Source organism: Amphiprion ocellaris, chromosome 22 (genome assembly GCF_022539595.1).
Source record: "Amphiprion ocellaris isolate individual 3 ecotype Okinawa chromosome 22, ASM2253959v1, whole genome shotgun sequence".
Classification (NCBI taxonomy): Eukaryota; Metazoa; Chordata; class Actinopteri; family Pomacentridae; genus Amphiprion; species Amphiprion ocellaris.
Window position 1 is genome coordinate 11,803,450 of NC_072787.1, and position 17,824 is coordinate 11,821,273.

The 17,824-nt window shown below is 40.2% G+C and overlaps 1 protein-coding gene across 1 annotated transcript in view; it reads left to right on the top strand.

Moving 5' to 3' along the window:
* LOC111565924 (myosin-9) overlaps window positions 1-17,824 on the top strand; it is a 91,987-nt gene that overhangs the window by 44,770 nt on the left and 29,393 nt on the right. Inside the window, exons 7-18 of the mRNA XM_055006908.1 lie at window positions 828-995; window positions 2,598-2,777; window positions 7,636-7,719; window positions 8,066-8,233; window positions 8,409-8,492; window positions 9,209-9,376; window positions 11,477-11,707; window positions 11,835-12,065; window positions 13,948-14,049; window positions 14,384-14,460; window positions 14,767-14,911; window positions 16,336-16,573. Of these exons, the coding sequence (XP_054862883.1) occupies window positions 828-995; window positions 2,598-2,777; window positions 7,636-7,719; window positions 8,066-8,233; window positions 8,409-8,492; window positions 9,209-9,376; window positions 11,477-11,707; window positions 11,835-12,065; window positions 13,948-14,049; window positions 14,384-14,460; window positions 14,767-14,911; window positions 16,336-16,573 (1,876 nt within the window). The remainder of the gene's footprint in view (window positions 1-827; window positions 996-2,597; window positions 2,778-7,635; window positions 7,720-8,065; window positions 8,234-8,408; window positions 8,493-9,208; window positions 9,377-11,476; window positions 11,708-11,834; window positions 12,066-13,947; window positions 14,050-14,383; window positions 14,461-14,766; window positions 14,912-16,335; window positions 16,574-17,824) is intronic.

Sequence of the window (17,824 nt, forward strand, 5' to 3'; positions counted from 1 at the left end):
ATCTAACACAGGACTCATTTAACACAGTGCTAATGAATAGGGGCTTTGATTTGGTAAAGGGGTTCTGAGCCACAGGCCCACACACACTCACATTCATGCATGGGGTGAGGAGTTCAGCCACTGTCTGCTTCCTTTGAAATTATGTCTTCTTTCCCCACAGTAATTTCTCAAGCACTAATTTATATACAGTGACAACAGTTGTTTTGTTTTAGTTTTAGCGCACATGCATTTAGTTTTCCAGTGTTTTCTATACATACCGAGGTCCTTTTTCCATCTTGATGATAAAAGTGTGGATGTTTTAGTTTTAAACAGACATCTTGAAGGTTGTACTAAAAAGGACTGAACATTTTTTCAAACAAAAGGCAAGAGAGTAAGCATCTATATCTATGCTAAGAATGTTGTTTTTGCTTGAAGTTATCGTTACTACATCTGCCAACATTATTGGACAAACTGTAGAGATATGGTGCACACAAGAGACAGTCTTTCACAAGATCAGCTAAGTGTAACCAGCTAACTGATATGAATTTGTCCTACTTGATGCACACTCAGTAAAATGGAAACATAATGTGACATGTGTGAAGGAAAAAGATTTATTATTTATTTTTTGTACATAAATTTCTGTTCTTTAACTGCTACAGCTTGACTCAGTGCAGAGACAGAAAATTTAATATTTAGCATACGACTTTTATTTGTTCTTTTGGTGTCAAATCTACAAAATGTAGTGGCATCAAAGACCAAATCCTTAACGGCAGCAAAATGTCTGGTGTATGTTGGATTTGTGCATGTACTATATATATGTATATAGAGTACAGATTTGTGTGTTTTAGATGAAAGATAGAGAGGATCGTGTGAGGCACCTGGACCAGGATGTGGTTGCCTTGCGAGCCACACAGGACTCTCTGATGAGAACACTGGCTATGAAGGAGAAACACTCTGAACAGCTGGTCCAATGCAACGCACAGCTCAAAGAAAGCCTGGCCACGCTGCAGAGCAAAGTAGGTAACACATTCTCTCTCTTCCACACACACACACACACACACACACACACACACACACACACACACACACACACACACACACACACACACACACACAGGATGAGAGTTCTTCTTAAATAAGGAACAGAATTGGGCAATGTTCTCTAAATCAAATCCAGTCAGGTACTTTGGGGAATTCTCCTCATTTTTTACTTCCTTCACAGTTAATCATCTGTCCTTCTTCCCCTCCTCCTCCGCCTTCCCTCCCTTGCCCTCTCTCCATATTTAATAACTCATCGCCACCATCTTAGCTCCGCAGAGGGTTGTCTTGTTGTACAATGAAGAACCATGTTTGTATGAATATCACTTAGCCATTAGAGGGAATAAGACTGGAGGAGGGGTTAAATATTGTTTTGACAATTTTTCTCTTTCCATTCATTATTTTTCTTCAGACCATTCTCTTTTTTTGCTTTCATTCTCATCCTTTTTTTTTCTCTCATCTGCCTTGTCCGGCCTTGCTCTCGCCCCAATGAGAACCAGTGGTAATGAATGTGAACATTAAAGAGTCGTACGCATGATGAATGGAATGGCCTTTAGGTTTCTCTCACTGTCCTTTCTCTCTCTTATTATTCTCTCTCTCTCTCTTTCTCTCTCTCTCTATGTCTCCCTCCCTCTGTATTTCTTTCTCTCTCCTTCTTTTCTTTCTCTTTTCGCCCCTCTAGGTGTATCAGAGTGGCGCGTGGCAGTGATGTGTTTTAGGCTTAAATTAACCCATTTACTGTGTCCTTGACCAAACCAAGTCATTTGTCTGCTGCTAGTGTTTTAGCAGTGTGGGTGCCCTGTCAGCCAGCTAAATGAAATACATTCAACATAAAAGTAACACACTCTTAGATGCCGACTTTATGCCCTCACTTTTCCAACACTAACTCAATTCCCCTGTTACCTTTTTGACATCACTGGTGTACTTAGACAGCAGCGGCAGTTTAAATGTGATCATTTTAGCGCTGTGTTTGCATTGCATGTTACTGATGTTCTGGGGCTCATTTTGAAAAATTGTAGCGTCACAGGTTTAAGTAAGCATTTGAAAATGAACTGGCGTCTGCCTCTTTCAGGAATATGGGTACCTTCCTTGTAATGATTTCATACATTAGAAAGGTGCAATGACCTAGCTAAACACTCTTTGATGCTTTCCAAGGACCCAAGTTAATAAAAACATTGTTTTTCTTGTCTGATGATGAGTCACAACCCTCTGTGAGTCCTGCCTCCAGGTTTGAGAAACACTACTCTGAAGTTAGTGTCCAGTTTTATTGGTCCTGAGTGAATGCAGTAACTGTAGGGTTCCCTAGCCTGGTACAAAGCTTTTATGATGTTCCCTTTCACTGCTATGGTGACGAAGCAGAGGCAAACGTCTCTAAATGATACTTTCATTCCCTCCTTCTTTGACTTGCATCTTGTTATAATGGTTCACCCATTCTTCTCCTTGTGCGCTGCTCTTCCACAGCTTTCTTCATGTCTGCTTGTCCCTCTCAAAGCCTTTGCAGAATGTTCAAACCATAGACGACTAGACAAATGACACTTACATGCCTTCTGCCATCTTTTCTCTCTCTGCTCACACCTCAGTTACAAACAAGTGAGTGCATGTTGAGTGATATCAGCGAGACCCTGGATCAGACCAGAATCAGCCTGAACACAGACAGACAGCAGAAAGACAAAATCCAGAACGAGCTGCACCATGCTGGCGAAGAGGTGGAGCGTCTGCAGCTGGAACTAACTGATGCACGCATCACCACAGAAAAGCAGGTAATTGGTTTCTTCTGCAAGGTCTTCACTGAAATATTAAATTATAAATTCATGTAAAACCTTGCTTGTCTGACTCCGCCATTTTAGTGTAACAATTAAAGTGCTACAAGCGCATTTGACTCACTGCTTTTGGCCGTGACTTGTTGCTGCATGTCACAAGGTGAGTTGCGTGTTCTCCAGGTCAAAATCCATTTTCTACACAAAGTGAACAATGTCAGGGAATAAATGGTTAAGTAAAGATACACAATTTCTACAGGAATGGAGATTAAATATAATATTCACTTTAATGTAATGCATTGTCTTTTCCCACAATGGGGCTGATAAGAGGGGTCGCACAGGTGAGGGATTCATTTAAATATGAAATTTTCAAATGTAATATTCACTGTGACAGGCATTGTCTATTTCTACAATGGTGCTGATAATAAGGTTTTTAGATAATGGGTAATGGGATGTTCTGATATTTAGAGCCTTATTAAAAACACACACTTTTGACGAAGACAGACTTTTGACGAAGGCTTTCCCAACTCTTACAATGGGAGGAACTGCAGTAAAACTCCGATATGATATATGCTACTTTGCTTTTTAGCCGTCTCTATGCTCTGCCCTTGTTGCGATATGCCAACAGCATATGTTAATGCTTAGTGGTTTGTATTTAACCTTCAATTAACCAGGCTGGAAAGACACTCTTTCCTAAGCCTAAGAAATTCAAAGGCTTGAATTTGTAAAACAAGATGGAAAAAAAAGGGAAGCAGCATACAGGGTTCAATCCTTTTCACTGGCAAACCTCTTCACTCACAATACTCTTTTTCACAATGTTTAGGGTGAGAGTGAAGGTCAGGATTTTGCTGGCTATCATTGAGGCTATTGTTCCGACTGTCACTCAGTTTATAGAGTGCACATGTAAGACTTGCGTGCTCTGTAGCTCATGTTATATTACAGTAAATGGGCTTTGATGAAAATGACATATTTTAATTAAAACCTCTTGGAATGCACTCAAGGAGTTTTCCTACAGGATAGAAGCAAACTGTCACATTGTATGTCAAATCATTTTTTTATATATATATATATATATATACTGGTTGAATGCGTCTGTGTTGATGTGTTTTGTTTTGCATGCACAGTGTATGCGGTTCCCTCTGCTGTACAGTGTATTTGAGTGTGTCTACATGTGCATATGTGTGAGGTTGTGTCTTTCATGTTTGAATTGGTTAAGTCAACGGATGGACCGTTACACTCTGTCCAGGGATCTGGTTTCTGCTCCACATCTGGCCTTGCTTTATGCACCAAAACTGGTTTTTCTCTGATGTATTACAAGCTCCCTCTTACACACCCACACATAGACATACACACACACACACACACACACACACACACACACACACAGTCACACTTGCAGCTTTGCATTCACTCATGCACAATTCATTCCATCATTGCGTGGACAGTGGTAGTCGTAGGTGTGTGCAAAAGAGAGAGAGCATGTGCGCCTGCTCCTTCTCGAATATAAATGAAATGGAGAACTTTGCATTAAGTATTTTCCTCTGCAGCTCTAAATGTCCTAACATTAGCACAGCTGAACAAATACTGTCAACACTCTCTCCTTCATCTTAAATGTACTCTGCTGATTCACTCTCCCTTGTACACTGGCTCTCTCTCACTTAGTCTTCTTTGCTCAGAAGAAAAGGAAAGCAGTTTGCCTTTTCTATAGAGAATGTCTAGTCCAGTCATTTTTTAGAAATAGACATGGGAAATGCTTATATTATAGAAACCACTGCACATTTGCAGTTTTGTTTTATTTCTTCCTGTTTTCATTTAATAGCTTTCTTAGTAGGAAAGGTGAAATTATATTTCCCGGACACTGATTGTGATATTAAAGTCCTCTTTAGTCCAGCTAGGACTGTTGTTGAAGGTTGTCTGTGTGTAACTCAACAAAAAGAAATAGTGTAGAGAAATTAAATAAAATCAGATGTTTGCTCTTTTTTATGCAAATGTAATTTAAGGACAAAGTCCTCTTTAATTCCTTTAATTCTCTACCCTTTAAAAAGTTTGAATTCCTTTTTACTTATCCTCCATCTCTATTAACGATTCTCTCCATCTCATTAACTCACTCACATCATCATCATGTGAATAACCACATGTTGCAGTAATTCCAACATGGGGTTAAAGTGCGCTTTTCCAAACTCCCCCAGTGAGAAACTTGAAAGTAATAAAATCATTAACATCACAAGGGGCTTTGTCTCAGAGAGGATCTACTTCATCTTCCCAGGACCAAAAGTCACACACACAGCTCTCTAGAGGCAGTTTTTTAAACGCTCAGGTCATAAATGCACACAGGAAGAGGAACAGGGGGGGACTGAGTGAAACAGAGGGTGGGGGATCTGGTGGGTAGAGGACTCAGTTTGTCGTAGCTCAGGATGTGGACAGTAAAAGTCGCAAAATATGGCCATAGAGTCTTCCTTTTGAACAGCTTTTTGACTTCAAAACAGTATTCAAATGTGAAGGTTAAGGCCTTTTTTTTTATCAGATCAATCTCTGTGACCCATTACTGTGAGTTTAAAAATGTTTGATTCAGAATACACTAGTGGGAGCTGATCAGTGACTCAAAACTACATGTAGACTTTTCAAAGCAAATGAAATTATGTGCTGTATGAAAGCAAAAATCTGCAAATGTTATTTCCATGTGTGATGTTGAATCTTTTTATCAATTTGTAACACCCAGACATTTGTGTGTGTGTCTCCAGCTTCCTCACAAATGAAACGATTTTAAAAAGTAGGCACTCATAGCTCCTGAAAGAATTTAAAATCGTACGTTATTTGAAAAGGCCAAGGTGGGTTGACGGGAGCGAGAAAGCAAAGAAGAATGAAAGAAGATGGAGCGAGCGGTACAGCAGCGTTGAAGAAGGTTGTTGAGGCCTTCAAGGTTGGACATGGACAGACATCGGTCCTGCTCACAATGCTTTACAACAGTCAGAGTAGCTTACTGACTTTTCTCTCTTCTCGCTTTCTCTCTTGATCTCGCTTATTGCTCATTTCTTTTCTTGCCTTGCCACTTCTCCCTTTCATCCACCCCCTTCACTACCCCCTCCCACCCCCAACTGTTCAAATATTATTTCTCCCCCTCCTGTCGTCCTCTCCCCCCTTTTTTCTCCCTCTCTTTATCTTGTCATTGCCTGTCAGTAGGGATTCTATCTACGCTGAGTGTTGTGTGCGTGCGTTATGTGTGAACACATTGAGACTGAGATACACTTAAGAGCTCATTGATTTAAAAATACCTTCGATATTGGAGGTCCCCTCCTGCAGATTCGTTCAGGAGCTTATCACACACACACATAGACATCCACGTAGAGATATGCATAAACCAAAGCGCCACTCCAAAGTTTCTCCTTAAACTTTGTGATTGACCTAGTTAGCGTGTCGTTTTGACAAGTTGTCTGTTTTGACACGACATCCTCCAGTGTTTATCAACATCCATTCTGCCTATCACACACTCACATTGGGAATTCACGCATACACACACACACTCAAAGATAAATCAAGCTAAGATTTGAAAATTGGCACAAAGTGAGTGCTGTATTTGCTACGGGTAAGTGGAATGACTTGCATTTGTAGCACGAATAAAAGCTTTGGTCAGTGTTTTTTCTGTGTGAGTGCGTGTTGGCATTATTTCATCTGATGTCTGTGGAATGCAAAAACACAACCTGTATTATTTCTGTCCAGGGTGCTACCGGTTTGTTTGGTTCTAAGCCTGTACAAGAACATTCATGTGTGGTTTAGCTGCAAAGCAGTGTGTATTTGTGTGCACAGTTTTTTTTTTCCTCCGCTTGCCGTAGCTCAGGTTTAGTGTGTTTAGCGAGCCTGGCCGTCGACAGCCAGAGGTGAGGGGTCAAAGAGCCATGTTAACTCCATCAATCCCTCCGGACAGTTACAAACGAGCCCTCAACTCTGGTCAAAACAATCCCTGGATCATGCTGCACGGACAGGAGGTGGGGAGGGATGGAGAAAGAGAGGGCGATTCAATTTGGCATGAAGCGCTGTTGTAAATTGAAAGTGGAAAATATGTACAATAGCAATAAAGAAGCTGTTTAAATTAGAGTAAAGCAGACAATGTCTTTCTCAATTTTAGTATTTATGTGTAGTGAGACAAAGCTGTGGTCTTATCCTCATGTTATTCAGCATCTTTCTGCATTGAATTAACTTATCTATGAATTACAACAGCCCTGTGTGTTGTGCTTTTTTCTGGAGATAATCTGACTCATCTTTTGACTTCTAAAGCCTTAACATTTTATAAAATATCCCAAAATACATGAAAAACCTATAAACCCCATACCTGGGCATTTTTTTACTGACCTCAAACAGAGAAAGACTCTTGTGAACACAGAGAGAAGAGACAAAAAGTCCAAAACATTCCCCTGGGCAAACTTGTGAGGAATCACACCCATGTGAATACACATGTAGACAAGTACACACAAACAACACACTCATTTGGCATATATAGAGCTGAAGTGGGTAATTAGGGAAGGTCACCAAGGAAACAGACAAATACAAGCAATTGTCAGACATACTGAATACTCTACAGAAGGGTTAACAACCATTTCTCTGTTTGTAGTGTCATCTATGCGTTACCTTAAACGAAAATATGAAAATAAGACTGGAATACGTTATCTCAAATTCTATACACACACTGACTTTAGTTCCCCCGTTTCCTGAGATACATTTTGCGTTGCCAGTAAATCAAGCAGATATCACCTGTAACACAGTGTTTCATTGTCAAAATATTATGAAAGGTGCATCAGTGTTTTGCAATTAAAAAAATATAGCCCAGCACCCTTAAACTGTGAGAAAAAATGTCTTTGTCTTAAAGATACAGAAGAAGGAGATAAAGTTGCGTGCGCTGGTGAGGGAGCTCACAGAACATAAAAAGCAGCTCTCTGAATGCCAGAAAGAGGTAAATACATCGGCTTCATTATCCACCAAAATTACAATCATCTTTTGATATGTGTATGATTGATGTTTTTTTTTTAAGTTAAAAGAACATTTGATACCATTATGAAATAAATGTAATTACTGAAATATGTATTTAGTAATGGAATCAAAATCTGAATCAATTTTCAATCCTTTTTATGTGGATTGTGTGTTAGAGTGGGTTTTGTTGTCCTTTAATTAGTTAATTGTATTACTTAATTTTCTTCTAAGAGTGTTATTTAAAGTAAAAAATTGTTGTCCTAATGTGGGTACTGAATTATTGTGAGACAGTTTGTCTGAGTGACTTCATTTTGCTGCATATTTAACAGTTGCTTCGAAGGGAGAAGGCTTTGGAGAAACTGCGTGAGGAGACGAGTGAGCAGAGAGCCAAGATGGAGGACCACAGCAGAGAGTGTGCTCACCTCAACCAGACCAAAGACAGACTGGAGGCTGACTTGGCTTTGAGCCACAAGAAACTCCACACTTCACACCTGGAGGTCCATCTCTCTCCCTGTCTCTGTGTTCATGTGTTTGTGTGTACATAAGCATCCAATGGTCAGAACTGTGTAGCACAATCTGCATAGATATTTTTGAGCTTAATATATAATAGTTTAAAAAGCCAACATTTGCAATGCATTGGAAGTTATTTTGCGTGTCTTTTCTGCGGTTTAGGTTCGAAGCAGAGATCAGTTTATTCTGCAGCTCAGAGCTGAGATGAAGGCAGCCGAGCAAAAGCATCAAGGGACACAGAAACAGGTGTGGTGGCTTTTTTGTTTTGATTTATGTCAAGTTGCACTTCTCAGGTTATAATATCACACATTTGAGAGATTTTACTGAACAGTGTACACTGTATGAAATATTATATTTGGTCCTATTAAAACAGCTTATTTGACACATTCCAGCTGTGAAAAATATGTTTTCATCTTTGTTTCTCTTTTTGAGTTTCAAATTTGTCTTAGGGCTTAAATCCAATTCTAGAAGGTACTACAAGGGTCTTAAACCTGTCTTACTATTTTTTTGTTTTTGCTTTTTCCTTTCATATGCTGAGGCTAGGTTGAGTGAGCACCCTTGTGTTTTTTTTCTCCAACACTGCCCTGCTTTACACCCACAGAGTTGCACACATCCACTCGAGGGAAGTGCCCAAACCAGCAATAGTCTTCTACTGTTGGCTACTGAGCAGCTCCATTAGAGCAGTGGGAGGCGTAGCACCTTGCTCAAAGGCTCCTCGAAAGTTGGAGCTAAGGAAAAGGGAATCGTTACTCATTCATGTTTGCTGTGCCTACATTTTCCCAGCTGGTCCTGAGACTAAACTGGGAAACTCTCTGACTCAAGCCTGACTCCCTCACTTTTTGGCTACTGCCACCCCCTCACTGTTTTTTTCAGTCTGTCTGTGTGTGCGTTGTATGTCGGCATAAAGTTTTTCCCTTTCCACATTTTTCAGTTTTCATCTTTTTCTCTTTCTTCTTACTCAGGTGACAGCACTGGAGGAAGAGGCAAGACACTTGAACCATAAGGTCAGAGCACGTGAGGAAGAGGCCTGTCAGTTAAGTGAAAAGCTGAGAGGTATCGAGCATCTTAAAGACCAAAAGGAGACAGAACAACAGCAGCTATACGGTCAGCTACAAATGAGTCAGCAACAGGTAAGGAAGACCTCTCTTATCTCTTCTTTACCCTTTTCTCATCGTACCTACCTACAGGTGAAACTTCTAGTGAAATCTATAAATCAGTTGAACTCTCACCTAGAAGCTGTGAAACAGGTTCACAAGACTGAATTGCAACGCTGGAGGGGGACCAGCACCCTGCTTCACAGCCGATTGAAGCCGAACAACTATGAGCTCAGCCAGATACACAGTAAACTGACTCTCCAATTGAGAATCGGAGGTCACAAAGCTCAAGGACAGTTGAAGTCAGAAGCATATCGCCACAAAGAAGGCAGGCCTTTTGTGCATTCAGTTGCCAATCAGCTGAGCTATGAACACACGGCAGTACATTCTACTGTGTTAATCCAGTAACATTAAAGAAAAATCTGTTGCATTTATGCATCAGAGTGATGTAAATCACAGTAGACAAGCAAATAGTCAGGGTTTCATGCCAGCAACAACAAACTGACCCTTTTATAGCAGACAAGCTTTATCATGTAGTCAACTTATATATATTCCCATGTAGATCATCTGAATTACTAAACAAGACAGAATGACCCTTCTGTTTATCAACCTCTCATATCTAATTGGACACAAACATTAATACAGACGGAAGAACAGAGACTTGAAAGATTCAAAAAAAGAGGAGAACAATATAGTTATTATCAACTGAGGGTCAACTTGGGTAGTCATGCGACCACCATGAATAGTCAAAGGACAGTGAATGCGGTTTGTCAGGTCATGAGGGTCAAATCTTTTCTTTTTTTTACCATCATGTTTAATGATGTTTGTTTATTTCTCCAAAGCACAAGCTCCTGATTATGGTCACAAGAAAGCCATAGTGTCCCCATTAAGCCTTGTTATGAGTCCTTTCATCCAGCAACAGAGAAAAATGCAGTCCGTTATTAGTGTTTGGATTGTAGGGTAGTGGATTGATTAAAGGAAAAGAAATACAGTGACACGGAGCTAATAATATATATAGCTTTAGTAGGTGAAGTTGGCATATGACAGCTACTTTATATTGTGTGTGTGTGTGTGTGTGTGTGTGTGTGTGTGTGTGTGTGTGTGTGTGTGTGTGTGTGTGTGTGTGTGTGTGTGTGTGTGTGTGTGTGTGTGTGTGTGTGTGTGTGTGTGTGTGTGTGTGTGTGTGTGTGTGTGTTTCATAGTGCTACTTTAAAACTGTTACCTTGGATAACCTTGGGTAAAACATTCACCACCATCAGATAAAATCAAGTGTACATGGACTGAGTCAATGGTTTTAAACAGTCCACACACACACACACACACACACACACACACACGTACACCTACACGAGCTGTTCAGCTTCTGACTCGAAAATAGAAAATCACAGCTGATGACTCCTCTCCTCTCCTCTGGTTTGTGTCTCTTTCTGTCTTTTCATGAGCAATTTCTCTACCTAGTCTGCTAGCTTCTATCCAGTGTTAGTCCTAGATGGGCCCAGTTAATCCCTGGTTAAACCAAGCTGCGGTGAACCACTGAAATCTAACTAGTTGGCTGTCATTAGTTGTAAACCCTCATGTTCTGATCCAGATTATAGCGGGATTAACGTGGATGAACTCGAGATGAGTGTTAGAGCGGGTTTAACTTTCCCAACCTCTCCCCTTGAAAGGTGAGCTACGGTAGGATTCTTAGTGTAACGCCGGGATTAAGCTTGGTTTCACTTCCTGGGTTCCTCTTTCATTATGACAGAGGTTACTGTAGAGCAATGCAGTATGCTACACCATGTTAGGCAAAGTAGCGTACTAAACTAGCACTTTGATAATAATGAGGATGGTTGTTGCTGTGATAGTTTCAGCATTTAAGTGTGTATTTGTAAGATAATTTATTCTTTTTCAGTCATGCATACATTATGGCTTCCTACTCCTCGTATTGGCTCCTCATTATTTGCAGCGATGTGACACTCTCACACTGGCAGTCATTTGGTAAATTTTCTCAAGTCCCAGTGCTATTCTTCTTTAAAATTTAGCAGTGTTCGTGTCTCTAACACATTTTTAGGTCGCAGCTTTTCCACTTAAATGAAGACGAAAGGTTTTTTTATCGACAGCATTTGGGTTTCATTTGACTGTGTTTGCTTTCAGGTCGAGACATTTAAAGAGAAACTAATGAAACAGGAGGCTGACATGGAATTTCTTCACCACCAGCTGAAAAGAGCGAAGGGCAAGCTGAAAGAGACCAATTTGCAAAACCAAGGGCAGAAAGAAACAGTGGCGATTTTTAAACAGAAATACACTGTGGCAATAGAGAAGGTGCAAAGGGTGCAAGGGCAGGTGGAACTACTGGAAGAGGAGCTACAATATTCACAGCAACAGGTGGAGCAAAATAGAGTCCATTAGATCAAAACTTTTTCTACAAGTCTTGTGTCACAGGTCTTTATTCTCCAGTCAAGCTTCAGTCTAAAAATCTCCCTACTTTTTATTCACTATGTTTAACTGGTAGCTAAAAGATTCGCAATCAGCAGCTCATTCAATAAAGCAAGAGTTAGCTGAGCTGGAGCAGCGCTACCAGGAGAAGGTTGGCCAATGGGAGAGCTCACAGGAGGCTTTTGACCAATTAGCGGATGAGCTACAGGCCAATCAGAACCTACTGAGGGAGAGTCAGCAAAACGCCGACCATTTTAAAAGCCTGATGGGATCCCTCCAGGAGCAGGTGGACACATTTAAACAGCAGGTTAGGACAAATATGTACACATTACATCACCATTTATAAACACAGAAATGACAAAGATACACAAACACACATGCACATATGGTACATACTTAATCCTGCATCCGCATCCTCCGTATTTCTAGAGACCCTGATTTGTTTGCATCACTAATGAACAGTTCCAACATTTTTTTAAACATTTTGTGGAGCACTTTTGTTACACATTGTATATTGTTACTTATGCAACAGAAATAGAGCACCTGAAAACACTGCGTTCCTTGTAATATTTGCATGTGACAATCAGTGAGGCTGCATAGAAGACAATCAGATGATGACATGGCTAGTTCAGCAGCCAATGGGGAAGTCTGTCATTTCAAAATGAGCAGCCATTAATGTTACAATCGTCATAGTCTTGCAATGTATTTTTTTAAAGATACACTTTTCAGGAGGTATTACCGGAGGCCTCAACATAAGGATTTGAACGACATGTTTTAAGTTTCACATTAACTCTAAAGGGTGTCTCTGTGCACTCAGGTGCTTACCAGCTCCAGTAGCGCTGTGTGAGTACATGCATGGGTGTATTCGCATCATCGTATGCATGTATATGTGTGTGCACAAGTGTGCATTTGTGCATGTGTGCACTGACGTGTGTCACTTAATCTTTTCTCCTTTTTCTTTCTGTTTTATATTTACTACGTCAGGCAACAAATGAATCATCTTTATTACGGAGAAATTTAATTTGGATGAACTTAACTGCTGCCGCCAAGGTCAGACGGGCAGAATGTCATTTTAATCCAATCAACTTTAATCTGTTGGTTATAAAAGAGTTAGGCTGTTGAAGAATGGCTGTATCTCAGGCCCTTTATTACACTGGCTAATGACTTTGATTGTGAGGCGCCTATCAAGAGGTTAGGAGTTCCTATGGTGCTTCACGTCCTGCTAATTCGCTACCTCATGTCACTATTGGGCTCAGCTAACCCTAAAATCACTATTGCCTTCGTTCCCTGTTTACAAGAAAGTCTAAACTGTAAAGAATATAAAATCCTTATCAAATTTACAACATGACTATAAAACCAGTGTACAAGTTATAGTATTTCACATTTGAGGGTAAATAGGAAAAATGGTAACTTCCATAGTGTGAGTGTAGCATCTCAATATCTTAATTCTATCTCCATTCTGGTCCATTTATATTCTGACTAGGGAATATTTCACTATATCATTAAGATTGATAGTAGAAGACAAGTAAAATTCTATTCTTTTCTACAAAGATGTCAATTTTTAAATTAGTTCCATAATTTGCCTATATAAAAGGGAGCAGCTAATAGACTAAGATTGTGGATAGTGATAAATTAAGCAGTTTTTTTTTCTTTACACAATGAACATAGGCAATGTTCTCAGTGAAAGAAAACAAGGTACATTTTGCTTTTTTTGTGCAAAGAGGTAACCTTTTGCCATTAAGAGAACTCTACTAAGGTTTTTTTTTATGTACAATTGCTTATTGTAGTTTTCCCAAACCAGATTCACTTGTTAATGTTGAGCTTGCTGTGTTGAGGTTTGTCAGCTGTGCTGGGAACACCAAGGCCACACGTGCAAATCAATACACAAATGAGTGTAACACATAATAATGCGATTCCTTAATGGCACATCAATGTCATTGTCATTTATTAGTGAAAGAAAATGCACCTAATCTGTTGAAATGCAATTCATTACAAATGCACTCTTTTGTGATTTTGCCTTGTTTCTGTTTTAGAGCAGCTGTTGTTTGCAGTTTGGTGGTAACATTATCAGAGTATACCTGATTAAAATCAGACTAAAACAAACAGCTTTTACACGTTAGATCTTTAAAATCTTAAATATTTTTCTTTGTTTTCTCTACCTATTTCACTTGCTTTCTCTCTACTCATAGAAACTGACGGTGGAGCGCAACCTACGGCTCTATCAGCAAAGCCATTCTCATTCTGACGAGGAGTATCTCAGCCTGTCAAGACTCAGACAACAGCTACAGGAGGTACGGCTGGATAGTGCTGTTGTTAGACATTAAGGATTCCACATTCTACATGTTGCATTACAAAAACAATGAAATGTGTTTGTTACAATTACAGTATTTACAGTTGTTTTCAGTGATAACTTAGAAATTTTAATTGCTTCCATTATAAGGATAAAGTTAAAGTTAGTTTAAGATTTACACTGACAAAAAATTGCTACATTGAAGCAAAATTTGTTACATGAAAAATTTCTACATTCTAGTGCCCACATTCTTTGCATGTGTGTGTGTGTGTGTGTGTGTGTGTGTGTGTGTGTGTGTGTGTGTGTGTGTGTGTGTGTGTGTGTGTGTGTTTCAGCGCTGCACTGAGCAGGTTGAACGCCTTGCGGAGTGTGAAAAGGCTATTCTTCAGATGAAGTCAGAGCTGGAGAGACAGTAATAACAGAGTCTATAAAACTCTCATTCTCCTCTGCTGATCCTGGTTTCTGTCCTTGTCTTTGCTCTCATGCCCTTCTCCTCTGCCTCCACCCCCAAGTCTTTTTCATTCTCTTAACCGTTTACTTACCAAATGGCGCACAATAGGACACAATATCTTATGAAGAAAATGTAACATAGTGTATTGAAATAGTTTCTTTTAGTTCAGATAATCTCTTGTCTGTTTAAAATATACATTTTGTTAACTGGGACAATGTGTTCTTTATACAACAGTATGGTCAGGCAGTCACTCTTTTCTCTCTATAGAACTCAGGAAAACGTGGGTCTGAAGCAAACTCTTGCTGCTTCCCACCGCAAGCACCTGAGCAACCGCAGCGAGCTGGAAGACAAAGTGGCACATTTGAAAAAAGAAGTAACATGCTTAGAGCTTGAGCTGGCGGACACCCAAAAGGTATTAAAGTAATGCATATCTGCTGACCTGTCCTCTAATTTAAAGAGAGCCATATTAATTTGACCTGTGTCCCCTCTACTTCTGAATTCGGAGGCCTCTTCCATTGTCCTTAAATGTTGCCTGTGCATGCATATTGGCTAAGGACATGAGGAGGAGTTTCAGTTCAAGTTTCCAAACAGAAGTACTCCAACCACCTTCGTGGGCACCACACACCCACCACTCATGTGATTGTCCTGTGATTGCCTGGCAGAAACAAATTGCCTCGCCATTAATTAAAGCACCAAACGGTGCCAAGGCTGGTGAAATTGACTCCAATTAAGAGCTCAATGGGACACTAAATATTCAAATTACTCAAAGTGGTGACTGTAGCCTGGCAGAGTGCCAACATCACTGGCAGTCTTGGACACATCATTTGTGTGTGTTGTGTGTGGATGTGTGTGTGTGGGGAGCTTTGTATGCGCAGGTGGAAGTTGTAACATTTGATTTTGCACATTAATTTGTTCGTCCTCTGGCACATGCAAGTGAAACACATGTTGTGCTTACCAAGATCATACACATGCACACATACATTTAGTCTCACAAACATACATACACACTCAGGTAGGTAACTGTGATGCACTCTCTTGCTACTCTCTTGCTGTCAGACCTTGTCCATTCATTCAGTCATCTTCCCTGTGGAATACCATATAATGAGGCCATGTCATGTAGGGACACATATTGAAGACTACATCTACATTCATCACATGCATTATGCATGTACACATCATTAATGATTATTATTATGCATATATACATAATTATACAAGATTGTAATGCTTTACATGAATGCTTAGTCATACGCTGAGTTCACAACTATTGAGAGTAAGAGATTTTTGAGGGATGTTTTAATGATGATGATGTTTTTCATGGGCTGAAGCCTTGAATTACCCATATAAAGCATCTAGGGTGAGCTGAACACTAAGAGACAGTTCTTAATAAACGTCAAGAGTTCAAGCAGCATCACATTTGTTTACATACTTCACAGTATGCAATGTATGAACTAAATTCAGAAAGCCTTTCAAAAAAACTTAACACAAAAGTGATGTACTATATACATGCCAAGCAGTACGAAATGTCCACTTTCATGTCCACTGCCTTCTCTCTTTTCTGGCTGTAAGTCCAAGGCAAATATGTATTTTTATTTATTTATTTTTTTTAGTTGAAAGTTTTATTCAAGGTTTCCTGTGGATAAAAGCAAATGCAAGTGGCAAAGCAAAATCAAATAAGTCATTGCTGAAGACATATTTTAGAGTCCTGTTGGTGCCAAATGTGAAGTGCATTCTTAACACAGTCTCATAAGATACTTGATCTGAACAAGGCCATAAACGCCACACATGCATGTGTCACTTATTTACTGCTCCTCTTGGCCCTTACTTGTGCTGCAGGTACAGGTGACAGTCCGCATGCAGTCAGAGGAGGAGCTGAAGGAGGTCAGACGAGAGTCTGCAAGAAGGAGTAAGGAGGTGGGTGTGCACAAGGGAGAGGTGCAGAGACTTCAGGAGGAGTTGCAGAAGGAGGAGGAGAAGATGAGGAAAGCCATCAGAGAGAACCAGAGCCTGAGTGTTTCCACCAGACAGCTGACGCAGGAGCTGAAGGAGCTACGTAACAAGCATCAAGTGACAGGTAGCCATCTGTGGATGAACTCACACAAGTTGTTAATGTCATACATTTGTTTGTCCATATAGCCATCAGATAATTTCTTTACAGTCAAGTGACGTTCATAGCATATACATATATAATATATAAATTAACCTGGATTTCACAAGTCAATTTGTGTAGTTTTTTATGAAGAATAGTGATTTTTTTTTTCCTTTGGTTTAATGTTTGAGCCCCACAGCAACCTACTTTTCTAGTTATCTGTCTGAATATTTGCCTCCTGTTGAACTTTTAGTGAACATAGCCCATCAGAAGCTCATCGCATGCTAGAGGAGCTACAGTATGCACTGTCCCCTGCCTTTTTCTCCCACTAACAGCCACACTGCTGTAAGCTCAATCAGTTAGCTTGAATTAGCCAGCATTGTGGTGATTTGGTTGCTAGTTTTCTCTCCTCGCAGTGTTAACTCAGACACACACACATACGCACACACACATGCCGTAGATAGAGGTTTGATTTAATGGTGCACTGCTTTAGCTGTATGGTAATGATCTGGTTTATGTGTGTGTGTGCGCGTGTCCGACGGTGGCCTTTGTAGTAGTGTGTCAGTGCAGGAATGGTGATGGCTGGGTCTCTCTGGGCACAGAAATGTCTCATTAAGAATTAACGTACACATCTACGGTCACGCCAGGCAAACACCTCACATACGCACGCTCACAGCCATTTCTCCCAACTCCCACTGCTTTAATTAGCACATACACACTGGCTCTCCAAGGTACAAACACACACACACACACACACACACACACACACACACATACACATGCACATACAATCACCTATTGTCCGCAGAGAGATGAATCTGAGGTCTCTCTCTGTGGCAGACAGTGGCTGGCTTGCTCAGTGAACACTGCTCATTAACAAGATAGAGACAGAAGGACAACGCTGTGTAGCTTGGCCTTTGTCTGTGATCAAAACGCATTCCCTCAACTCTACTCTCCGCACAAAACCACATATTATTCAGCTTTTACCTTCAGCAAATACAGTCCAGCAATGTAGGGCCTCATTGTAATGACTTAAGAAGAATAAAGATGCATTATTGTAACAAAGGGGACATTGTTTACCTAGATATAACAGTGGTCTGAATAAACTGGTGAAGAGTCAGCTTGAGAAATTACTGTCATGAACAAAGGGCCTTTTTATTAACATCGAGGTTCTTTCTGTATTGTGAAGACATCACATTGAGTAGTGATAATTCTGTTTGTGGCCTGATAATGGTA